Source organism: Phyllobates terribilis, unplaced genomic scaffold (genome assembly GCF_046119375.1).
Source record: "Phyllobates terribilis strain yellow unplaced genomic scaffold, ASM4611937v1 Scaffold_4__5_contigs__length_816908805, whole genome shotgun sequence".
NCBI lineage: Eukaryota > Metazoa > Chordata > Amphibia > Anura > Dendrobatidae > Phyllobates > Phyllobates terribilis.
Window position 1 is genome coordinate 605,568,960 of NW_027362764.1, and position 18,605 is coordinate 605,587,564.

General features: G+C 43.9%; 1 protein-coding gene and 1 pseudogene across 1 annotated transcript in view; both read right to left on the reverse strand.

The window, feature by feature from the left end:
* PRKDC (protein kinase, DNA-activated, catalytic subunit) overlaps positions 1-18,605 on the reverse strand; it is a 427,433-nt gene that overhangs the window by 396,853 nt on the left and 11,975 nt on the right. The window contains exons 4-7 of the mRNA XM_073679277.1: positions 17,629-17,703; positions 11,590-11,698; positions 10,868-10,980; positions 6,321-6,420 (exon numbers count right to left, since the gene is read on the reverse strand). Of these exons, the coding sequence (XP_073535378.1) occupies positions 6,321-6,420; positions 10,868-10,980; positions 11,590-11,698; positions 17,629-17,703 (397 nt within the window). The remainder of the gene's footprint in view (positions 1-6,320; positions 6,421-10,867; positions 10,981-11,589; positions 11,699-17,628; positions 17,704-18,605) is intronic.
* LOC141264122 (uncharacterized) lies at positions 7,490-8,372 on the reverse strand (annotated as a pseudogene).

An 18,605-nucleotide genomic window follows, 5' to 3' on the forward strand; every position in this document is an offset into this window, starting at 1 on the left:
ATCCGCCCACCAAGGACAGGAACCTACTGAATAAAAAGGCGGTACCTCTCCTCCGCATCAGTTTTGTTTCAGAGCATGAGAGGGCCTCCGAAGACAGGTTAATACATAACCACCACCTCAATATTTGTACTAACCACCTTAAAAAGTGCACACCACAGTGATAAAGGGGAGGGAATTAATAGGGTGCTCTCATGGGCTCTGTAAAATCCCGTTACCGGTAAGTAACTAGGATCTTTTCCCCTTCTCCCATGACAGCACCACCTGAGAGATTTATAGAGATCAAATACCAGAGGGAGGGATCACCGTTTCCTACCAAAGGAAAGATCAGTAGAAGAGGAAAGGTCAAGACGGTAATGTTTGTAAAATGTAGCGGGGGATGACCAAGTTGCCGCCTTACATATGATGTCGATGGGCACATCCTCCTTCTCAGCCCAGGAAGCAGCTACCGCTCTGGTGGAATGGGCCTTCAGGTTCTCTGGAACCGGCAGATTGCTAGAAGAGTAGGCTAAGGTAATAGTATCCCTGACCCATCTAGCTATGGTCCCCCTTGTAACCTTAAGTCCTTTCCTAGCCCCCTGAAAGGATATAAATAAGGCGTCACTCTTTCTCCAGGCTTTTGTAACTTCCAAATACCGGACTAACACCCTCCTAACATCTAAGGTGTGAAGCTTATGTTCCTCAGAATCCCTAGGATTAGGATAGAAGGAAGGGAGAGTGATTACTTGCGTCCTATGGAATTTGGAGGCTACTTTTGGAAGATAGGCCGGGTCTGGTCTTAAGATTACTCTATCCGTACATACTTGAGTGAATGGATGGTTAACGGATAGTGCGTGTAAGTCACTGACTCTATGAGCTGATGTCAGGGATACCAGTAGAGCAGTCTTTAAAGTTAAGATTTTTTCTGAAACCTTCTCTAAGGGCTCGAAGGGAGGTTTGGTTAACGCTTCCAGAACTAAATTAAGGTCCCAAGGAGGCATTCTTGGAATAGGAATAGGTCTGGATCTATGACAAGCTTTAATAAATCTAATGATCCATCTATTTGCTGCCAAGTCATAATTATACAGTGCCCCCAGAGCTGATACCTGCACCTTAAGAGTGCTGGTGGCTAGTCCCATATTTAACCCCTTCTGGAGGAATTCTAGTATGGCCTCAATAGGAATCCTCCCTTTGGCAGACTGACCCGAGGTAGACAAGAACTTAGCCCAGGTTCTACCATAGATTCTAGTTGTTATCGGCTTTCTACTTGCCAGAAGGGTAGTAACAAGATCCGGAGAAAACCCCCTTTTCGTCAATAGCGACCTCTCAAAATCCAGGCCGTCAAATGCAAGCCTGCTCTTTGGGGATGACAGACTGGGCCCTGCCTGAGGAGATCCGGGATGTCCGGAAGAACCCATGGATCTGCTTGGCACATTCTCTTCATCCAAGTGAACCATGGTCTCTTGGGCCAGAACGGGGCGATCACTATAACCCTCGCCCGTTCCTCTCGGATCTTCCTCAGGATAGTAGGGATCAGTACTAAAGGGGGAAAGGCATAAGCTAGAGTAAAATCCCATGGAATCTGCAGCGCGTCCACCGCAAACGCCCCCTCCTTTGGATTCAGGGAGCAAAAGGTTTCGGTCTTCCGATTGTGTCTGTCTGCAAATAGGTCTATCTGGGGCTGTCCCCACCGACCCACAATCTGCTGAAAAACGGCTGGATTCAACTCCCACTCTCCTTGTTTCAAGGTGTGACGACTCAAGAAATCGGCCTTTATGTTCTCTTCCCCTTTTATATGCAGCGCCGAGAGCGTGACCAGCCGACTCTCGGCAAACCTGAAGATCTGATCCGCTACTAACATCAGAAGGAGAGACCTGGTACCCCCCTGATGATTGATGTAGGCGACTGTTGATCTGTTGTCTGACATTATCCTGACGTGAGGACCCTGAAGAGCAGAACTGAATTCTTTTAGAGCGTTTCTCGCTGCCAACAGCTCTTTCGTGTTGGAAGAGAGACTTGTCTCGCTGTCCGACCAGAGGCCTTGTACAGAACGATCCCTTAGGTGAGCTCCCCAACCTTCTGCACTTGCGTCTGTTGTAATTGTATCCGACACCTTGAAGGTCCAAGGAACCCCCAAAGATAGGTTGACCGGAGATGTCCACCAGTCCAGGGAGTTGATCACGACATCTGGAAGAGACATCTTCCCATTCAGGCGACCTTTGAGCCGCCTGTCCGCTGCCAGAATCTCCTGTTGAAGACATCTGGAATGGTACTGGGCCCACTGAACCGCCGGGATGCAAGACGTCATTGTACCCAACAGAGACATTGCACTCCTCAGGGTCATGGTCGGATTGCTGATAACCTGAGATATTAGGGATCTGATCTTCAGCTTCTTTTCCTCTGGCAGAAGACAGGTTTGGTTTTCTGAGTCCAGAATGAGACCCAGGAAAGACTGAACCCTCTTTGGTTCCAGCCTTGACTTCTCCAGATTTAATAGCCAACCTAGGCGTCTTAGACTGGCCATGACGTCCGCCAGGGCTAGAGCACAGAGTTGACTTGATCTGCCCACTACTAAGAAGTCGTCGAGATAAGGGATGACCAGAATATCTCTTTCCCTCAAGTGCGCTGTGACCTCCAGAATAATTTTTGTGAAGATTCTTGGCGCCATGGAAATGCCAAAGGGAAGAGCTGCGAACTGAAAATGCCTTACGTGCCTGCCGAATTGTACAGCTACTGTTAGAAACTGTTGATTATGTGGCAAAATCGGGACGTGGTAGTAGGCGTCCTTCAGATCGAGGACGCACATAAAACAGTCCGGAAATAACATCTTTATGGCTGATTTTATTGTTTCCATCTTGAACGGCCTGTAGACTAAATGGTCGTTCAGCCTCTTTAAGTTCGCAATGGTCCTGAAGGAGCCGTCCGGCTTCTTTATTAGGAAGAGAGTCGAATAGAATCCTCTTCCTTGCTCGGGTGCAGGTGTTTCCACCAGAACTCCTTTCCTGAGCAGAGAGAGAACTTCCTGCTGTAAGGCTATCTGTTCCGCTAAACTCCTGGGGGCTGATATTTTGACAGTGTTCTTGGGCTTGCTTTTGAACTCTAATGTGAGCCCCCTCCTGATTATCCCTAAGATCCAAGGATTGGATGAAATTTCCTTCCAGGCAGGCAGGAAGTGGGACAATCTTCCTCCCACCTGGGGGGAACTGTCACTTAGGGGCTTTCTTATTCTCGGAGGAGGGACCCCCGAACATGAAGCCTCTGTTAAACGCTTTCTGTCTTTCCAGCTTCCTTGGTCTCTGGGAGCTTTACTGCGGCTGTATTTTCTCTTCCGAAAGGAGCTGTTAAACCGGGAACCAGACACCGTGGGAAATCCATGTTTTTTGTCTGCGGCTTTATCCAGGATGTCATCTAGACCTTTGCCAAACAAGAAGTCCCCCTCACAAGGGATTGAGCACAGTTTAGACTTTGACTGCACATCCCCTGGCCAGCTCTTGAGCCATAGCGCCCTACGGGCTGCATTAGAGAGGTTTGCAGACCGGGCAGCCAGCCTAACTGAATCTGCCGATGCATCTGCCAGGAATGCAGCCGCTCCCTGCACAAGAGGATGGTCCGATAGAATTTTCTACCTGGACACATTCCCCCTGATCTGGTCTTCTAATTGTTGAAGCCAGATCATCATAGATCTAGCGGTGCAGGTGGCTGCTACTGCCGGTTTAAGGGCCCTTGCTGACGACACCCAGGCTTGTTTAAGGAAGGACTCCGCTTTTTTATCCAGCGGGTCTTTTAAGGCTCCTAAATCCTCTAAGGGCAGAGTGGATTCTTTTGAAGATTTTGAAATGGCCACGTCAATCTTAGGGGTTTTGTCCCATTTAGCCGCATCCTCATCCTCAAAGGGGTACCTCCGCTTGGAGGATGACGGCAGCTGACCCTTCCTCTCCGGTTTCTTCCATTCCCTTTCTATCAGAGATTTAATCCTGTCATTGACCGGGAATGAGCGTCTCCTCCTTTGGTCTAAGCCCCCGAACATAACATCCTGGACTGTTCTGGGCACCTTGGTATCGGTAATACCCATAGTCCCTCTGACGGCTTTAACTAGTCTCTCAGTATTATCAACCGAAAAACAAGGTCTGTCCCCCCCATCATCATCCGACTCCGATGATGATGAGGAGAGATTAGAGGAGGAAGGCAGTTCTCTTGTAAAACGGGACTCCACTGATTCCTCTGATTCTGAAGAAACTAGTTTTCGTTTATTCTTTTTGCGTGAGGTTAAGCCTCTTAAAGACTCTCTGACCTCTGTTTGGATTAGATCCTTTAATTCTAAAGAAAACCTGGGGGACTCCTCTGCAATGGTTTTCTGAATACAGTCCGAGCAAAGGTTTTTGGCATAGGAGGTGGGAAGACCAATTTTGCATAAAGCACACTCCCTGTTTTTACTTTTAGCACTACACTTCTTCGCCTCCTGCCCCAAGAAATGAAAGGAGAAGAAGGAGGAAAAGAGAGAGAGAGAAGAGCACATTATTCAGGGTGAGACTTTCACGAAGATCACTCACCACACTGCCGTTCAGACTAGGGTACCGGAGGCGGTGGTTGCCGTTCACATGAGGGCTCCCATCTGGGGAGGTGGACTGACGAAGTCTTTTCTGACCAGTCTTGCCGGAACTCGCACACCCTCCACTGCTGTGACTTTGTCGATAGGAAGATTCTCGATGCTCCATTTGCTTAAGCTGCTTGCGCTGCTTTGATGGCTGCGGCTGCTGCTGTACCTCCTGTGTCGGTGACAGCTGCTGCCCAGGTGACTGCGGCTCCTCATTCATCATGGCGGGGATGCAGACACCGCCATCTTGATTGCTCCCCATCCTTAAAAGCAGTAGGGCTCCACCTCCTTTAGGCTCCTCCCCTTCCGGCAGCGTGCTCATTCCAAAAAAAAAATATATATATATTTTTTTAAATTTAAATTCAGCCAGCTGGCGAGCTACACCGCAGATACGCTCCCTTCTGCGCGTGCGCAGCCCAGCGGCACCCGGCGCGCTTGCAGCGGGATAACGGCTTTCCACCCGCGCATGCGCAGACCCGGCTTCCGGCGCACTCCGTGATAGGGCGCTCCAGCACCCCGCGCGTGCTCAGCCCGGACTTCCGGCGCGCTCCGTCACAGGGTGTGACGCGCCCCCACGTGCGCAGACCTGGAAGACCTGCCGGCCGGCGCGCTCAGCTCGTCTTGCGAGGCGCAGACCCGGCCACAGGCCCCGGCGCACGCGGGGAGGAATCCAAAAAACAGCACCTCCTCCCCACACGCAGACCCGGGCAGCAGCCAGATGGGCTGGGAACAGGGACCAACTGCTGCTTCCACGGCCTCCAGGCCGCACCGTCCATAATCCAGGTACGTGAGGTACCACCTGGTGAGGCTCCCATCAGGGACAGGAACCAAAACTGATGCGGAGGAGAGGTACCGCCTTTTTATTCAGTAGGTTCCTGTCCTTGGTGGGCGGATACCCTCTCTCAGGTGGTGCTGTCATGGAAGAAGGGGAAAACCAATATAAGCTTCTTATGTTCTGATACCATACCCCTTCCCTATTACAGAAACTTAACCCTAGCATTCCTAATTGCTGTTGGGTGTGGTAATACTGAGCGTGACTTACCCCACTTGTTCTCGTCGAGTGCAAGTCTTAATAGTTTTTGGGAAGTTGTCAAGATTCTTATCTTTAAGGTAACTGGCCTTCAGATACCAATAGAGTCCAAACTTTAACTCCTAAATATTCGACCATTTCAGATTAGTCGTAAATCATGGCAGCTTTACTACACATGACCACTGCTGTTAGATGTCTGATAGCATGTAAATGGAGGTTGGTTCAATCTCCATCAAATAGTGAGCCACACGCACGGATACAAGATATATGTAACATGGAATACCTTACAACCTATTAAATAATACGGTTGAGCACTTTGATGGTGTCAGGTCTCTCTGGAATACATATTGGGTACAAAAACATTGTTAATGTACACGGCTATGAAAAGTAGCTCAGGAAGCTTATGCGGAGTTAGAAATGCTCCCTAATTACCCCACCTCCCCTTTTTTTGTGTCAATGTCCTATCCTGTCATTGTCTATGTTCAGTTGTAAGAATAAGATGTGGATCGTTTGGAGTTGAGTCCATTCATTGTTAATGGTTGTTTTCAATGTTGGTTTAATATGTATTGGATGCTCCTACTTTGAGTTCTATGTCTTTTTGTTTTAAAATCTGTAACTCATTTCTGAAAGCTCTACAAAAAGGAGTTATTAAAAAAAAAAAAAAAAAAAAAAAAAAAAAAAAAACACAACATGCCATCCAATCACTAAGCAGTGCCATACCTTCCTCTACAGATTTTGTAAAGTTAATCAAAAGTGCTGATAACCCTCTCAAACATCCAGCTACCACTGAAAACTTGGGCTGCCTTGTGGATGACGTCATCTAGAAAGAAGCAGTAAAAAACAAACAAAAATCAAATACTTCATTACAGAAAATATACCATATAATAAAAGGAATTGGTGAACATTTGACAAAAATATAAACATTTGATAAGGTGTTCAAATATACTGTACAGATCGGTAAGCTATATGGCACGCCTCGTCTTTTAAATCGGGTGCTCGAGGAGGGTCCTACACATATTCATCAGATGAATAACTCCAATAATGCAGCTTTTCCCCTGGGACAGACATTAAAGCTACACCAGCACTTAGGTGGCCGTTTCTCCAGCTCATTTTCTAAATATCTGCAATCCATCTGATGAGGGTCCGGATTTGTGGATCAAAAAAAATTTAAATATTTTGGATTGCATAAAAATTTTTAAAAAAAAAAATCGCACTTTGGAGTGCTGAGTTATTCTTCTTCTGAAATATACGGTATAGCTTTGTACAAGTGATGTGGAGTAAATCTGCATAATCACAACGACTAGTCTTCAACCTTAACAGTTAAATACTAGCCTAGATTAAAGTGTATTATTGTAACATGTGAAAGGTACAAACAGAAAGACAATTCACACCTTTGCTCTGTCTCCACGTAAGGTGAATGCAGGTATAGCTGACTGATAAGGTGCTGTGAGATTTTCCTAAACTCTGTATCCAAGATGAGGAGCAGACAGTATAAGCGCAGACTCGCATGTAGAACCACAGCGAGGGTACAATTTAAGATTTGACATATTTAAACCCGGATACAGAAATATTACTTGCCAGTACGTACTGTAACTTTCTCTGAAGCCGCTGAATTCGGTTGCTGCTGGTTAGAAATTGATAACTTCACAAGGCCAGCACAAGTGGTCTCTGTCTCACAGCAACATGGGCTAAAAATGGCTGCCTAGAGGAAGTGACCCATAAACTGCAGTGCGAAGACACACCCAGTTTGAACCAACTTATTTGGAACAAACAAAAGGAAGCGGTAAACAAATACTGACCAGCAGATGGCAGCGTAGTAAGATAATACATTTAAGTAGGTAACAAATAAAAATTTTCTACTACATGCAAACCGAATAGCTGAATAGTAATTATATCTGGGGGGGGAACAGCATACTCCCAGTCTGAAATTCCACTACGGATTTCACTATTGAACTATTGAATATAGTCCGAAAACCTGCAATGATGAAAGGTATGTTAGAATACAATAAACATTTAAACATATCGTCATTTTCCATTTTTTCCTGCTCCACCTCATATTCTGCTTCGAGACAGTTTCTCTTTGTATATTACAGCACCCGCAGATCCGCCAGCAGCTCTTGCTCCTTCTTCTCCATCGTCTTCCTCTCGTCCTCAGCGTTAACGCGTTTGATCTCAGCCTGGATTTCCAGCTGTTCTTGTTTTTTATTTTCCATGTCCCTGTGGTCTTCCATCTGTAGCTCATCCAGTTAGTGGAGCATCTGCTGGGCTTCTTGGACTCACTGTTCCTTCTGCAGGATGCTCATTTTCTTTCATCTGCTGAATGATGTGGAGCTTTCTTTTGATCTTTTCCAGTTTTCGCATCTCGTCCTGCATCTTGATGGCTTTCTACTGCTCCACTTGCATCATTTGGTCCAGTCTCTTCCCCCATCTCCTTGGATATGAGCCTTTTCTCAAGGATTTGGGCCTCACAGATGGCGTGGCACTTGGCATTCAAAATAATCTTACTGAGCTTCTTTATCTCATCCTCCTGCTTCATGCGCATGGTATTGGCGCGCAGTAGCAAGTATTGCATCCTCTGCTGGGCCTCCTCCTCCAGCTCGCTCAGCTTCTCGTTCTTCTTGCGGAGCATCTCCTGCTGTTTCATGAAGTTCTTCCGATCATTAGCGGGGTCAATGGCTGCTTCTTTATCTTCTTTCATAGCCTGCATTGCCTTCTGCCATTAAGCCTTGGTCGGGACTTGCATTTAGTCCTTAATGCGACGCAAGTTCAGGTTGGTCATAATCCGGGACAGGCCGGAGGGAACCTCGGAGGGCACGATTAGGTCCTGGATCAGGTCGCTGGTGATGATCCGAATGGTCTAAGGCTTGTGACCCTGTGACGGCTTTGACGCGGCTTTACGACATCTGGTTTCGCATTTCTGGCTTGGTGCCTTAAGTGTGGTTGGTGAAATGCAGCTTGCGGGGTAGGGATCTCATCCCTATGGTCAGGTATTTAATCACATTAGATCAACGTTGGTAAGGGCATTTCCTTGTCTTCATTGGTCGGAGAAGCGATGAATCCTTCTGCCACTAGTCTCTATGCGAGTGTTCAGAGTGTAGGGTTTTGCAGGTCCCTTGATCCCAAAGACTTCAAAAGAATTTAGGTCCAGCTAGGGACCGGTTGCTCTAATCATCAATGATAGCATACATTTTCACTGCCTTTTCTGGTTGTCCCTCTGGGTAAAACTGATTAGGCATATCATGGCACAGGCACTCTGGCCCTCCCCACATAGCTCCAAGCATGAGCAGGAAACAGCTGTGGTAGAGTTTGCATAATTCTGTGTTTATATCAAACACAAACACACACACACACACACACACACACACACACGTGAATAAAATTTGGTATACACAAAAACACCGCATACGTGAAAAAAGGTCGTCCCACTCGTCTGAAGCCCAGTATTCAGTGGAGGAGGCATACGCTTTCCTTAACTCTGGGACTGATAGTGTGAGGATCCCAGCTTCCTGTATTTTTCTGACTCCTCCTCCTCTTTCTCAAGTGACGCCCCAGGACAGAAAATGAACCAGCACCCACCGTTACCCACCCCGTATGGACCTCACCTCCCGAAAATTATGAGCCACAGATTCCTGATTTAGTGGGGCAACCAGGAATCCAATTTGACACAATAGGCCTCACAGAAATTGACTTGTTCAAAGTATTTTTCTCTGAGGATTTCGTAAATTTAATTGTGTCTCAGACAAGTTTTTACATCCAGCAATTTTTATCCCAAAATCCCACTTCATCATTTGCCAACTGGACGCCTGTACTAGACCAGGGCTGTGGAGTCGGTAAGCCAAACCTCCGACTCCTCAATTTCCATGTCACCGACTCCGACTCCCTCATCTATGGCTCATGTTTAAGTGATAAATTTACTGTAGCACAGATTCATCTCAGCTAAAAGTCTAGACCCTTAGATCAGGAATAGGACAGACATTTAAAGGACATTTCATTTCTTTCCCAAATTCTTATGAAAAAATAATTCCCACAAACTGCACTGAACTACTGTACCCAATTTCTTATATATTTTAGGAGTCGGTCCATTTTATACCGACTCCACCAAAATGGGATCCGACTCCATGACTCCGACTCCACAGCCGAGCTGTAGACGCCATACAAATGATGAAGTTTTGGGGCCTTGCCCTTCACATGGGATTAGTGAAGAAGACAGTGCTTTGGCAATATTGGAGTGTTGACGTTTTGTTTAACACTCCACTGTTCCACATGGCTCTGCCCAGGACACGCTATGAGGCCAGCCACAAATTTTTGCATTACAGTGTCCAAACTGAGATGACCCCAACTTTGATCGTCTTTTCAAAGTTCGGCCAGTCACTGGCCACTTCAGCAACAAGTTTGCTGAGGTGTACGCTCCCCAAAGTGGATGAATCCCTAATACATTTTAAGGGGAGGCTCAATCTCCGGCAATACCTGCCCAGTAAAAGGGGGGCCAGGTACGGAATTAAGCTCTACAAACAGTGTGAGAGTACCTCAGGATACACCCACAAGTTTATGGTTCATGAAAGGAAGGACATCTGGATTCAACCCCCTGAATGTCCCCCTGTCCTCAGAGTGAGTGGGAAAATTGTGTGGGATTTGGTGCACCCACTGCTGGATCAAGGTTATCATCTCTATGTGGATAATTATTTTACCAGCAGTCCCTATATGCGTGAGCTACTGCAGCATGCGGTACTGTCCACAAAAAAATCAGAGATGCCTCTCTAGGGTGCTAATTGAGCAGCTGCTTAGAAAAATTGAGAGCAGAGCCCAATGTAGCGACAACATTCTGGTGGTCAAGTACAAGGACAAGAGGGATGTCCTTTTCTTCACCACCATACATGGTGATGGCAGCACCCCCACGGCTATGAGGTACCTCTATGCAGGTCACCAAATCAGACTGTGTCCTGGGGTACAAGAACATGGGGGGAGTTGATCTCTTTGATTAAGTCTTCCAGCCATACAGTGCCATGAGAAAAGCCAGGGTGTGGTACAAGAATATGGCCGTGCACATTGCTTACAAGCTATCACGATGTGCAGGCCAGATGGGGGGCTTCCTTTAGTTCCAGGAAGCAGTGATCAAGGCCCTAATATTCAGCAGTCATTAAGGAGCGGGTGTACTTTGTTTGACATGACTCTCTGATTTAAAGGCATAAAAATGTAAAGTTTGAAAACTGCAAAATTTTCACCAAATTTCCGATTTTCTCACATATATATTTCAAATATACCAGTACCTGTACTTTTAATTCTCCCAGATAGGCTCGATAGAGTTTTTCAGAATTGTTCAGCATGTCACTAGGTTGCACTTCGCCCAGAATTCCCAGAAGCTCATAAACTTTTTCTAAAACTACAGAACACACAACATTTTAGAAGACAAAATATCACAGACTAAATATTACAGCAATAAAATGTCCAACTTTGAAAATAGCAGCTTCATCAATGCACTGCATCAGTGGTAAATGTATGTTGTATAGTGTATACCACAAATAAGATTGGAACAATTTGTAGGTCTTCCTCCAACCAAATCAGTTTCTGTTTTTTATAAAATAGGCAAAGCATTCTCACAGACATCATAACAGCACGTGAATGACGTCTGATGCAAAGAGAAGCTGAAGCCAACGATGTATCACTTAGATTACTGGGTGCAGCAGTACAACTAACTGGATGTATACCATAAAACTTCTTGGTGGATGGGTTTTTTTAGCGCCCAGCAACCTGTAAATTACTGCTTTTATAAATCTTTCATTCAAGTGAACTCAAGTACTGTACATTTATCAGATCCAGTCACTGCCAGAGCAGTTTCCAGCCGGATGCCAGACCACCAAATTTATATGGATAGGTCATGAAATATCAAGTTCTGGACAATCTCTTTAAGTTATGCAGATACTATGTCTGCTTATTTTGCTGTTCTTACCAAAGTACGTTATGAAAATCTAGACGTTGTAACGTTTCTTACCTGTATCTGATAATTTGCTTTTAATACCAAGTTCACCATAAAATTTGTTAAACATTTCAAAGATTTTAAATTCCTCAATTTTGTAGGACTTTTTCAGGAGTTGCAATAACTGAAATGACATAAAATGAGGTCTTACATTAGATAAAATGGTCAGAAACAGAAAAATAAATACAATATGTACATTCTAGGATAACTAGCTAAATTAAACAATGATAAAATGATACCTGGTCTATAGTGATCCAATTTGCCAGCTTTGAAATCACATGCAAATTAGCCTGGAAGTGCATGGGACTACTACAAAACAGGAATCATCTTTATGGTTATATCAGACTCTACACAGCCATTACTATTATCCTCTAATCACAGCTGTAAAATCATCCTGCCAGCTTCACTTTAATATTTATACCAGAACCTGTACATTGGAATACCACTACAGCAAGGAGAGCAAAAGCGCGATTTGGGTATGTGCACAAGACATCTTTTGCAGGCGGATTCCTCCTGGATTCATGCTGTGAACATTCAGTGTTTAAAAAACCATGAAGCAATTAAAAAAGTAACACGTTTATTCTTCGTTATTTATAGTTTAAACCAAAAAAAGCCAAGTCGACGCAAAAACGACGGCAGAACCTCCAGCAAAGATCGCTTCAGGGCAAACACTGCCGGCTTTTTCCTGAAGCAGCTACGCCTAGGAATCTAGATGAAAGGGTACTCTATAAGAACGGAAGAGGACACCGAACTCACACTTTAGGAAACACCTGTCTTTAATTTCAGGAGCGCTATTCCAATACTGCTGACCGACCAGAAATATCCAATGCAAAAAAAAAGAGATGGACAGGCACATCCAAGAATACAAAATCTTCAAGCTTAATTCCAAATACATATCTTTAAAAATCCATACAAGGATGATGTGGTACAGGAACCGCTCTGACACGTTTCTGGCGCCTACTGCGCCCTTAGTCATAGAGCATGAACACTGTCAACATTTTGTTTGGTCTTTTCCTCTCCTTTTCCTACTCTGGCTGTAGGGGGGGGAGGTGTTCCCTCATGATTGCTACACATGATTTGATTAATTAGTTAGAACATGACAAGATGTGGTTTGGTGTTTTTAATGTGGTTGTTACACCTCAGTGTTCATGCTCTACCATCATGGTGCCACACGCTGCAGGGTTTTTTGATACTCTTTAGAAGTACTTTTGATCACTTTTAAAAAAAAAAAAAAAAAATTTGAAAGCAAGGCGATCAAAAAGCAGCAATTCTGGCATTTCTGTTTTTAACCCCTTCAGCCCCAGGTCATTTTCCGTATTTACGCTTTCGTTTTTTGCTCCCCTTATTATCAGAGGCATAACTTTTTTATCTTTCAGTCAATATGGCCATGTGAGCGCTTATTTTTTGAGGAACAAGTTGGACTTTTGAAAGACACTATTGGTTTTACCATATCGTGTACTGGAAAACAAGAAAAAAATCCAAGTGTGGTGAAATTGCAAAAAAACTGCAATTCCACAGTTATTTTTTGGTGTTTTTTTTACCATGTTCACTAAATGCTAAAACTTGACCTGCTGTTATGATTCTCCAGGTCATTACGAGTTTGTAGATACCAAACATGTATAGGTTTATTTTTATTTAAGTGGGGAAAAAAAATCCAGAGGTTATTAGAAAAAAAAAAAAAGTCACCATTTTCCGAGACTTGTGGCGTCTCTATTTTTTGGGATCTGGGGCCAGATGAGGGCTTATTTTTAGCACCCAGAGCTCATGTTTTTATTGATACCATTTTGGGGTAGATCCAATGTTTTGATTGCCCGTTATTGCAATGTTGCGGCGACTAAAAGAACGTAATTATGGCGTTTAGATTTTTTTTCTCATTACGCTGTTTATCGTTTGGATTCATTTTTATATATATTGATAGATCGAGCGATTCTGAACATGGCAATACCAAATATGTGTATATGTGATTTTTTTTTTATTGTTTTATTTTGAATGGGATGAAAGGGGGGTGATTTAAACTTTTACATTTTAATATTTTTAAAAACATGTTTTTACTTTACACTGTGTTCAATAGTCTCTATGGGAGACTAGAAGCTGCAATCACCTGATCTCCTGTGTGTAGCAGAATTGCTCACTGGCTATGAACGCCGACCGGTGGGCAATGCTCATAGCCTCCCGGCAGGGACAACTGCAGGGGACTCCTGCAGACCCCAGGTTGTCATGCCAACCTATTGGCGACCCACAGATGTGACACGGGCGCCGATGGGTGGGACTTATGACTCCCTTCCGCTGCGGCAATGTTAAATGCTGCTGTCAGAGATTGACAGCGCCATTTAACATGTTAACAGCCGCTGGGGGATCACGATTCCCCCTGCAGTTGTTAGGGGCACATGAGAGCTGATCAGATCAGCTGTCATGCGCCCAGAAAGGTGCGGGCTCCGGTGAGGAGGGAAAGACTCGACATGTGCCATACTTGTATGGCACATGTCGGAAAGGGGTTAATAGGGTGTTTACTTTACGGGATGATGTTTGAATAGTTCAAATCACTACATACATGACATACTGAGATTTTTTTATGAAATAAATTGGAAATGGGGATGATTTAAACTTTTACCTTTTAAGGCTCGCTCACACTGCCATATACAGGTATATGAAAAAGTTTGGGCACCCCTATTAATCTTAAGCTTAATGTTTTATAAAAATTGGTGTTTTTGCAACAGCTATTTCAGTTTGATATATGTAATAACTGTTGGACACAGTAATGTTTCTGCCTTGAAATGAGGTTTATTGTACTAACAGAAAATGTGCAATCTGCATTCAAACAAAATTTGACAGGTGCATAAGTATGGGCACCTCACCAGAAAAGTGACATTAATATTTAGTAGATCCTCCTTTTGCAAAAATAACAGCCTCTAGTCGCTTCCTGTAGCTTTTAATGATTTCCTGGATCCTGGATGAAGGTATTTTTGACCATTCCTCTTTACAAAACAATTCCAGTTCAGTTAAGTTTGATGGTCGCCGAGCATGGACAGCCCTCTTCAAATGATCCCACAGATGTTCAATGATATTCAAGTCTGGGGACTGGGATGGCCATTCCAGAACATTGTAATTGTTCCTCTGCAAGAATGCCTGAGTAGATTTGGAGCGGTGTTTTGGATCATTGTCTTGCTGAAAGATCCATCCCCTGCGTAACTTCAACTTTGTCACTAATTCTTGACCAGTATTGTCAAGAATCTGCTGATACTGAGTGGAATCCATGCGTCCCTCAACTTTAACAAGATTCCCGGTGCCTGCATTGGCCACACAGCCCCAAAGCATGATGGAACCTCCACCAAATTTTACTGTGGGTAGCAAGTGTTTTTCTTGGAATGCTGTGTTTTTTTGCTGCCATGCATAACGCCTTTTTGTATGACCAAACAACTCAATCTTGGTTTCATCAGTCCACAGGACCTTCTTCCAAAAAGAAATTGGCTTCTCCAAATGTGCTTTTGCATACCTCAGCCGACTCTGTTTGTGGCGTGCTTGCAGAAACGGCTTCTTTCGCATCACTTTCCCATACAGCTTCTCCTTGTGCAAAGTGCGTTGTATAGTTGACCGATGCACAGTGACACCATCTGCAGCAAGTTGATGCTGCATCTGATTGTCCTTGACTGATCTCACCATTCTTCTTCTCTGCCTTTCTGATGTTTTTCTTGGCCTGCCACTTCTGGCCTTAACAAGAACTGTCCCTGTGTTCTTCCATTTCCTTACTATGTTCCTCACAGTGGAAACTGACAGGTTAAATCTCTGAGACAGCTTTTTGTATCCTTCCCCTGAACAACTATGTTGAATAATCTTTGTTTTCAGATCATTTGACAGTTGTTTTGAGGAGCCCATGATGCCACTCTTCAGAGGAGATTCAAACAGGAGATCAACTTGCAAGTGGCCACTTTAAGTAGCTTTTCTCATGATTGCATACACCTGGCTTTGAAATTCAAAGCTCAATGAAGTTACAAAACCAAAAAAAGTGCTTTAGTAAGTCAGTAAAAAGTAGGTAGGAGTATTTAAAACAAGAAAATGATAAGGGTGCCCATACTTATGCACCTGTCAAATTTTGTTTGAATGCAGATTGCACATTTTCTGTTAGTACAATAAACCTCATTTCAAGGCAGAAACATTACTGTGTCCAACAGTTATTACATATATCAAACTGAAATAGCTGTTGCAAAAACACCAATTTTTATAAAACATTAAGCTTAAGATTAATAGGGGTGCCCAAACTTTTTCATATAACTGTAACAAGGCTGAGTGCTATGCAATGCTTTATTGGATAGCACTTGGCCCAATGTTATATTGTGTGGCAGTGCTGATCCGCGATTTTTTTTTTATCATGTCAATTTAGCATAAGAAACCAATATGCTGCGGGTACATCTGATAATCGGACCATGCACACCTATACAAGTCTATGGGTGCTCATGAAATATCGGACTGCACTCGGTTGACATCAGAGTGCAGTCTGATGTATGCTCACAGAGACATTGAAGAATTTAAGTTCTCCACCTTCTCCTAACCTGTGATATGGTTCTCTCAAGCGAGAGAATCGGATCACAGTAAGAGGAGACTCGGATCAAACTCTGACAGAGCTTGATATGAGTGTCATTAGCATACCATAATCAGCCGATTATCTTACATGAGAGAACATACTCCAGTGCGAGTGAGCCCTAAGGGTTTTTCTTTTAGATTATTTAAAAAATGTACACTTGATTTTACATTTTTTTTTGGTCACATTAGGGACTTCACATGATCATCTGATTATCGGTATAATACACTACAGTAGTTCTATATTGATCTTAGTAACAGTGGTCACATTTTACCGCAGCATCCTAGAGGTTAAACTGTCAGGATCAGAGTTAGCTCAGATACCTGCCACATAAAGAGCGGACTCAGCTCTTGATATGTGATGTACATGTGCAAGGGTTTATTATGTCAAAAGTGTAAAATATATGTACAGGCAGCTAAAGGAATAATGCCTGAAAACCTGATGCTCTTGCAAAATGCGCCTGTGTCTTTTATTAGAAAAAATATATATGTGTCCCTTCTTACTCTTAGCTCACCATATCCCAAAAAGAGTGGAGCAAGACCACCAGCTTTGAATTACAATGATTTTGTGCTACTCTCTTCGAAGGTGTTCCTATCTGTCCACCCAGTGGCTGTGATGTGAACTGCAGTCTGCTGTGCATTTTTCTAGCATAATATAATGAAGACAAGATGGTGGCCCGATTCTAACGCATCGGGTATTCTAGAATATGTATGCGGCCGACGGGGCGCAATCAGCAGAGCGTTGTTTAAATTTGGCGCCAAAAATCGCTGATTGGTCGCGGTTGCCGGCCGCGACCAATCAGCAAGGCGGTGTTTAAATTTGGCGGCAATATCGGCGATTGGTCGCGGGCGGCAGCCGCGACCAATCGGCGAATTGTGTTAGTGAGGACCGGAGAGCTTGTTTAAATTTGGCGCTAAAATCGCTGATTAGTCGCGACCGCAACCAATCAGCAGAGCGGTGTTTAAATTTGGCGCCAATAATGCTGATTGGTCGCGGCCGGCGACTAATCAGCAGAGCGAGTTTAAATTTGGCGCCAATAATGCTGATTGGTCGCCGGCCGCGAACAATGAGCAGAGCGGTGTTTAAATTTGGCGCCAATAATGCTGATTGGTCGCGGCCGGCGACCAATGAGCAGAGCGGTGTTTAAATTTGGCGCCAATAATGCTGATTGGTTGCGGCTGGCGAACAATGAGCAGAGCGGTGTTTACATTTGGCGCCAATAATGCTGATTGGTCGCGGTCGGGTGGTCCTAATCAGTGACTTATTGCCCCCCCTGTATAAGTAAGCATTCATACATAGCTGTCAGTCACTGAATCTTTTCCCACAACCTTTATATCAATCTGCACAGATGTCTGTATTAGGACAGATGGCGTACCTACTGGCAAGTGGGGGAGAAAAATGTTTTCCCACTGAATAATGTTTGTACACAGTATGACTTATAGCCAGAAACTATTCCACCACATAATACTTATAGTTACCCTAATCAGAAGATCTAGTGCGGCTACTTTGCACTTGGCATACTTTTCTTTTGTGTATACGATGACACATATTTTCTGTTGGGGAAAAAAAAACAACTTTAAAACAGTTACAGGTTTCCTTTTATATATCTATAAAAAAAAAAAAAAAAAAAACACATGTCACACATTATCAAATTCTTTTTACAAGTACCACTGAAACCTCACAGATTTACAATGTTGCTCATGATATTTTGCTGATGTGTTCACCAGTTTGTCAGGAAAAACTGGCAAGCAGGAGATCTGAAAGAAGAAAATCGCCAACAGAGGCTCTGGTGCAGATGCAAAAATTGCTTAAAAGTGATTTCTTGTTAAGTGATAAAAATGATAACAGCAAAATTAACGTTTTTTTTTTTTTTTTTTTTATTGATTGCAATCTTTAGAATCTCTAGAGGCTGAAACCTACGTAGACCAAGCCCTACGTGCACACTACTGCAGACGTATTAAAGGGAATCTCTATTTAACTTGAGAGCAGCATAATCTAGGAGCAGAGAGCCCGATTACAGTAATGTGTTACTTACTAAGTTGTATGCTGTAGTTTCCATACAATCACTGTTTAATCAGCAGGAGATAATCACTAGGGGACTACATCTCATGTGCAGATCAGTCAGGCTAATCTGTGTAACCCCGCCCCCACCACTGATTGGCTGCTTGCTGACAATGCACAGTGTATACAGGAAGCTGCCAGTCAAGGGTGTGGGTGGGGTTATACACAGCTCAGAAGTCTTATTCTATGAAAACTACACTAAGCAGCCCAGTAAGTGACACATCGCTGGAATCAGGCTCTCTGGCTCTACATTATGCGGCTATCAGATTCCACAGCTGCTGACAGATTCCCTTTAAGTATAGCAAATTATACACACACCATTTAGCTTTACACTTAGCACACTGACATTAACGAGGTGATAAAAGAGGGATTTTGGGTACTCACCGTAAAATCT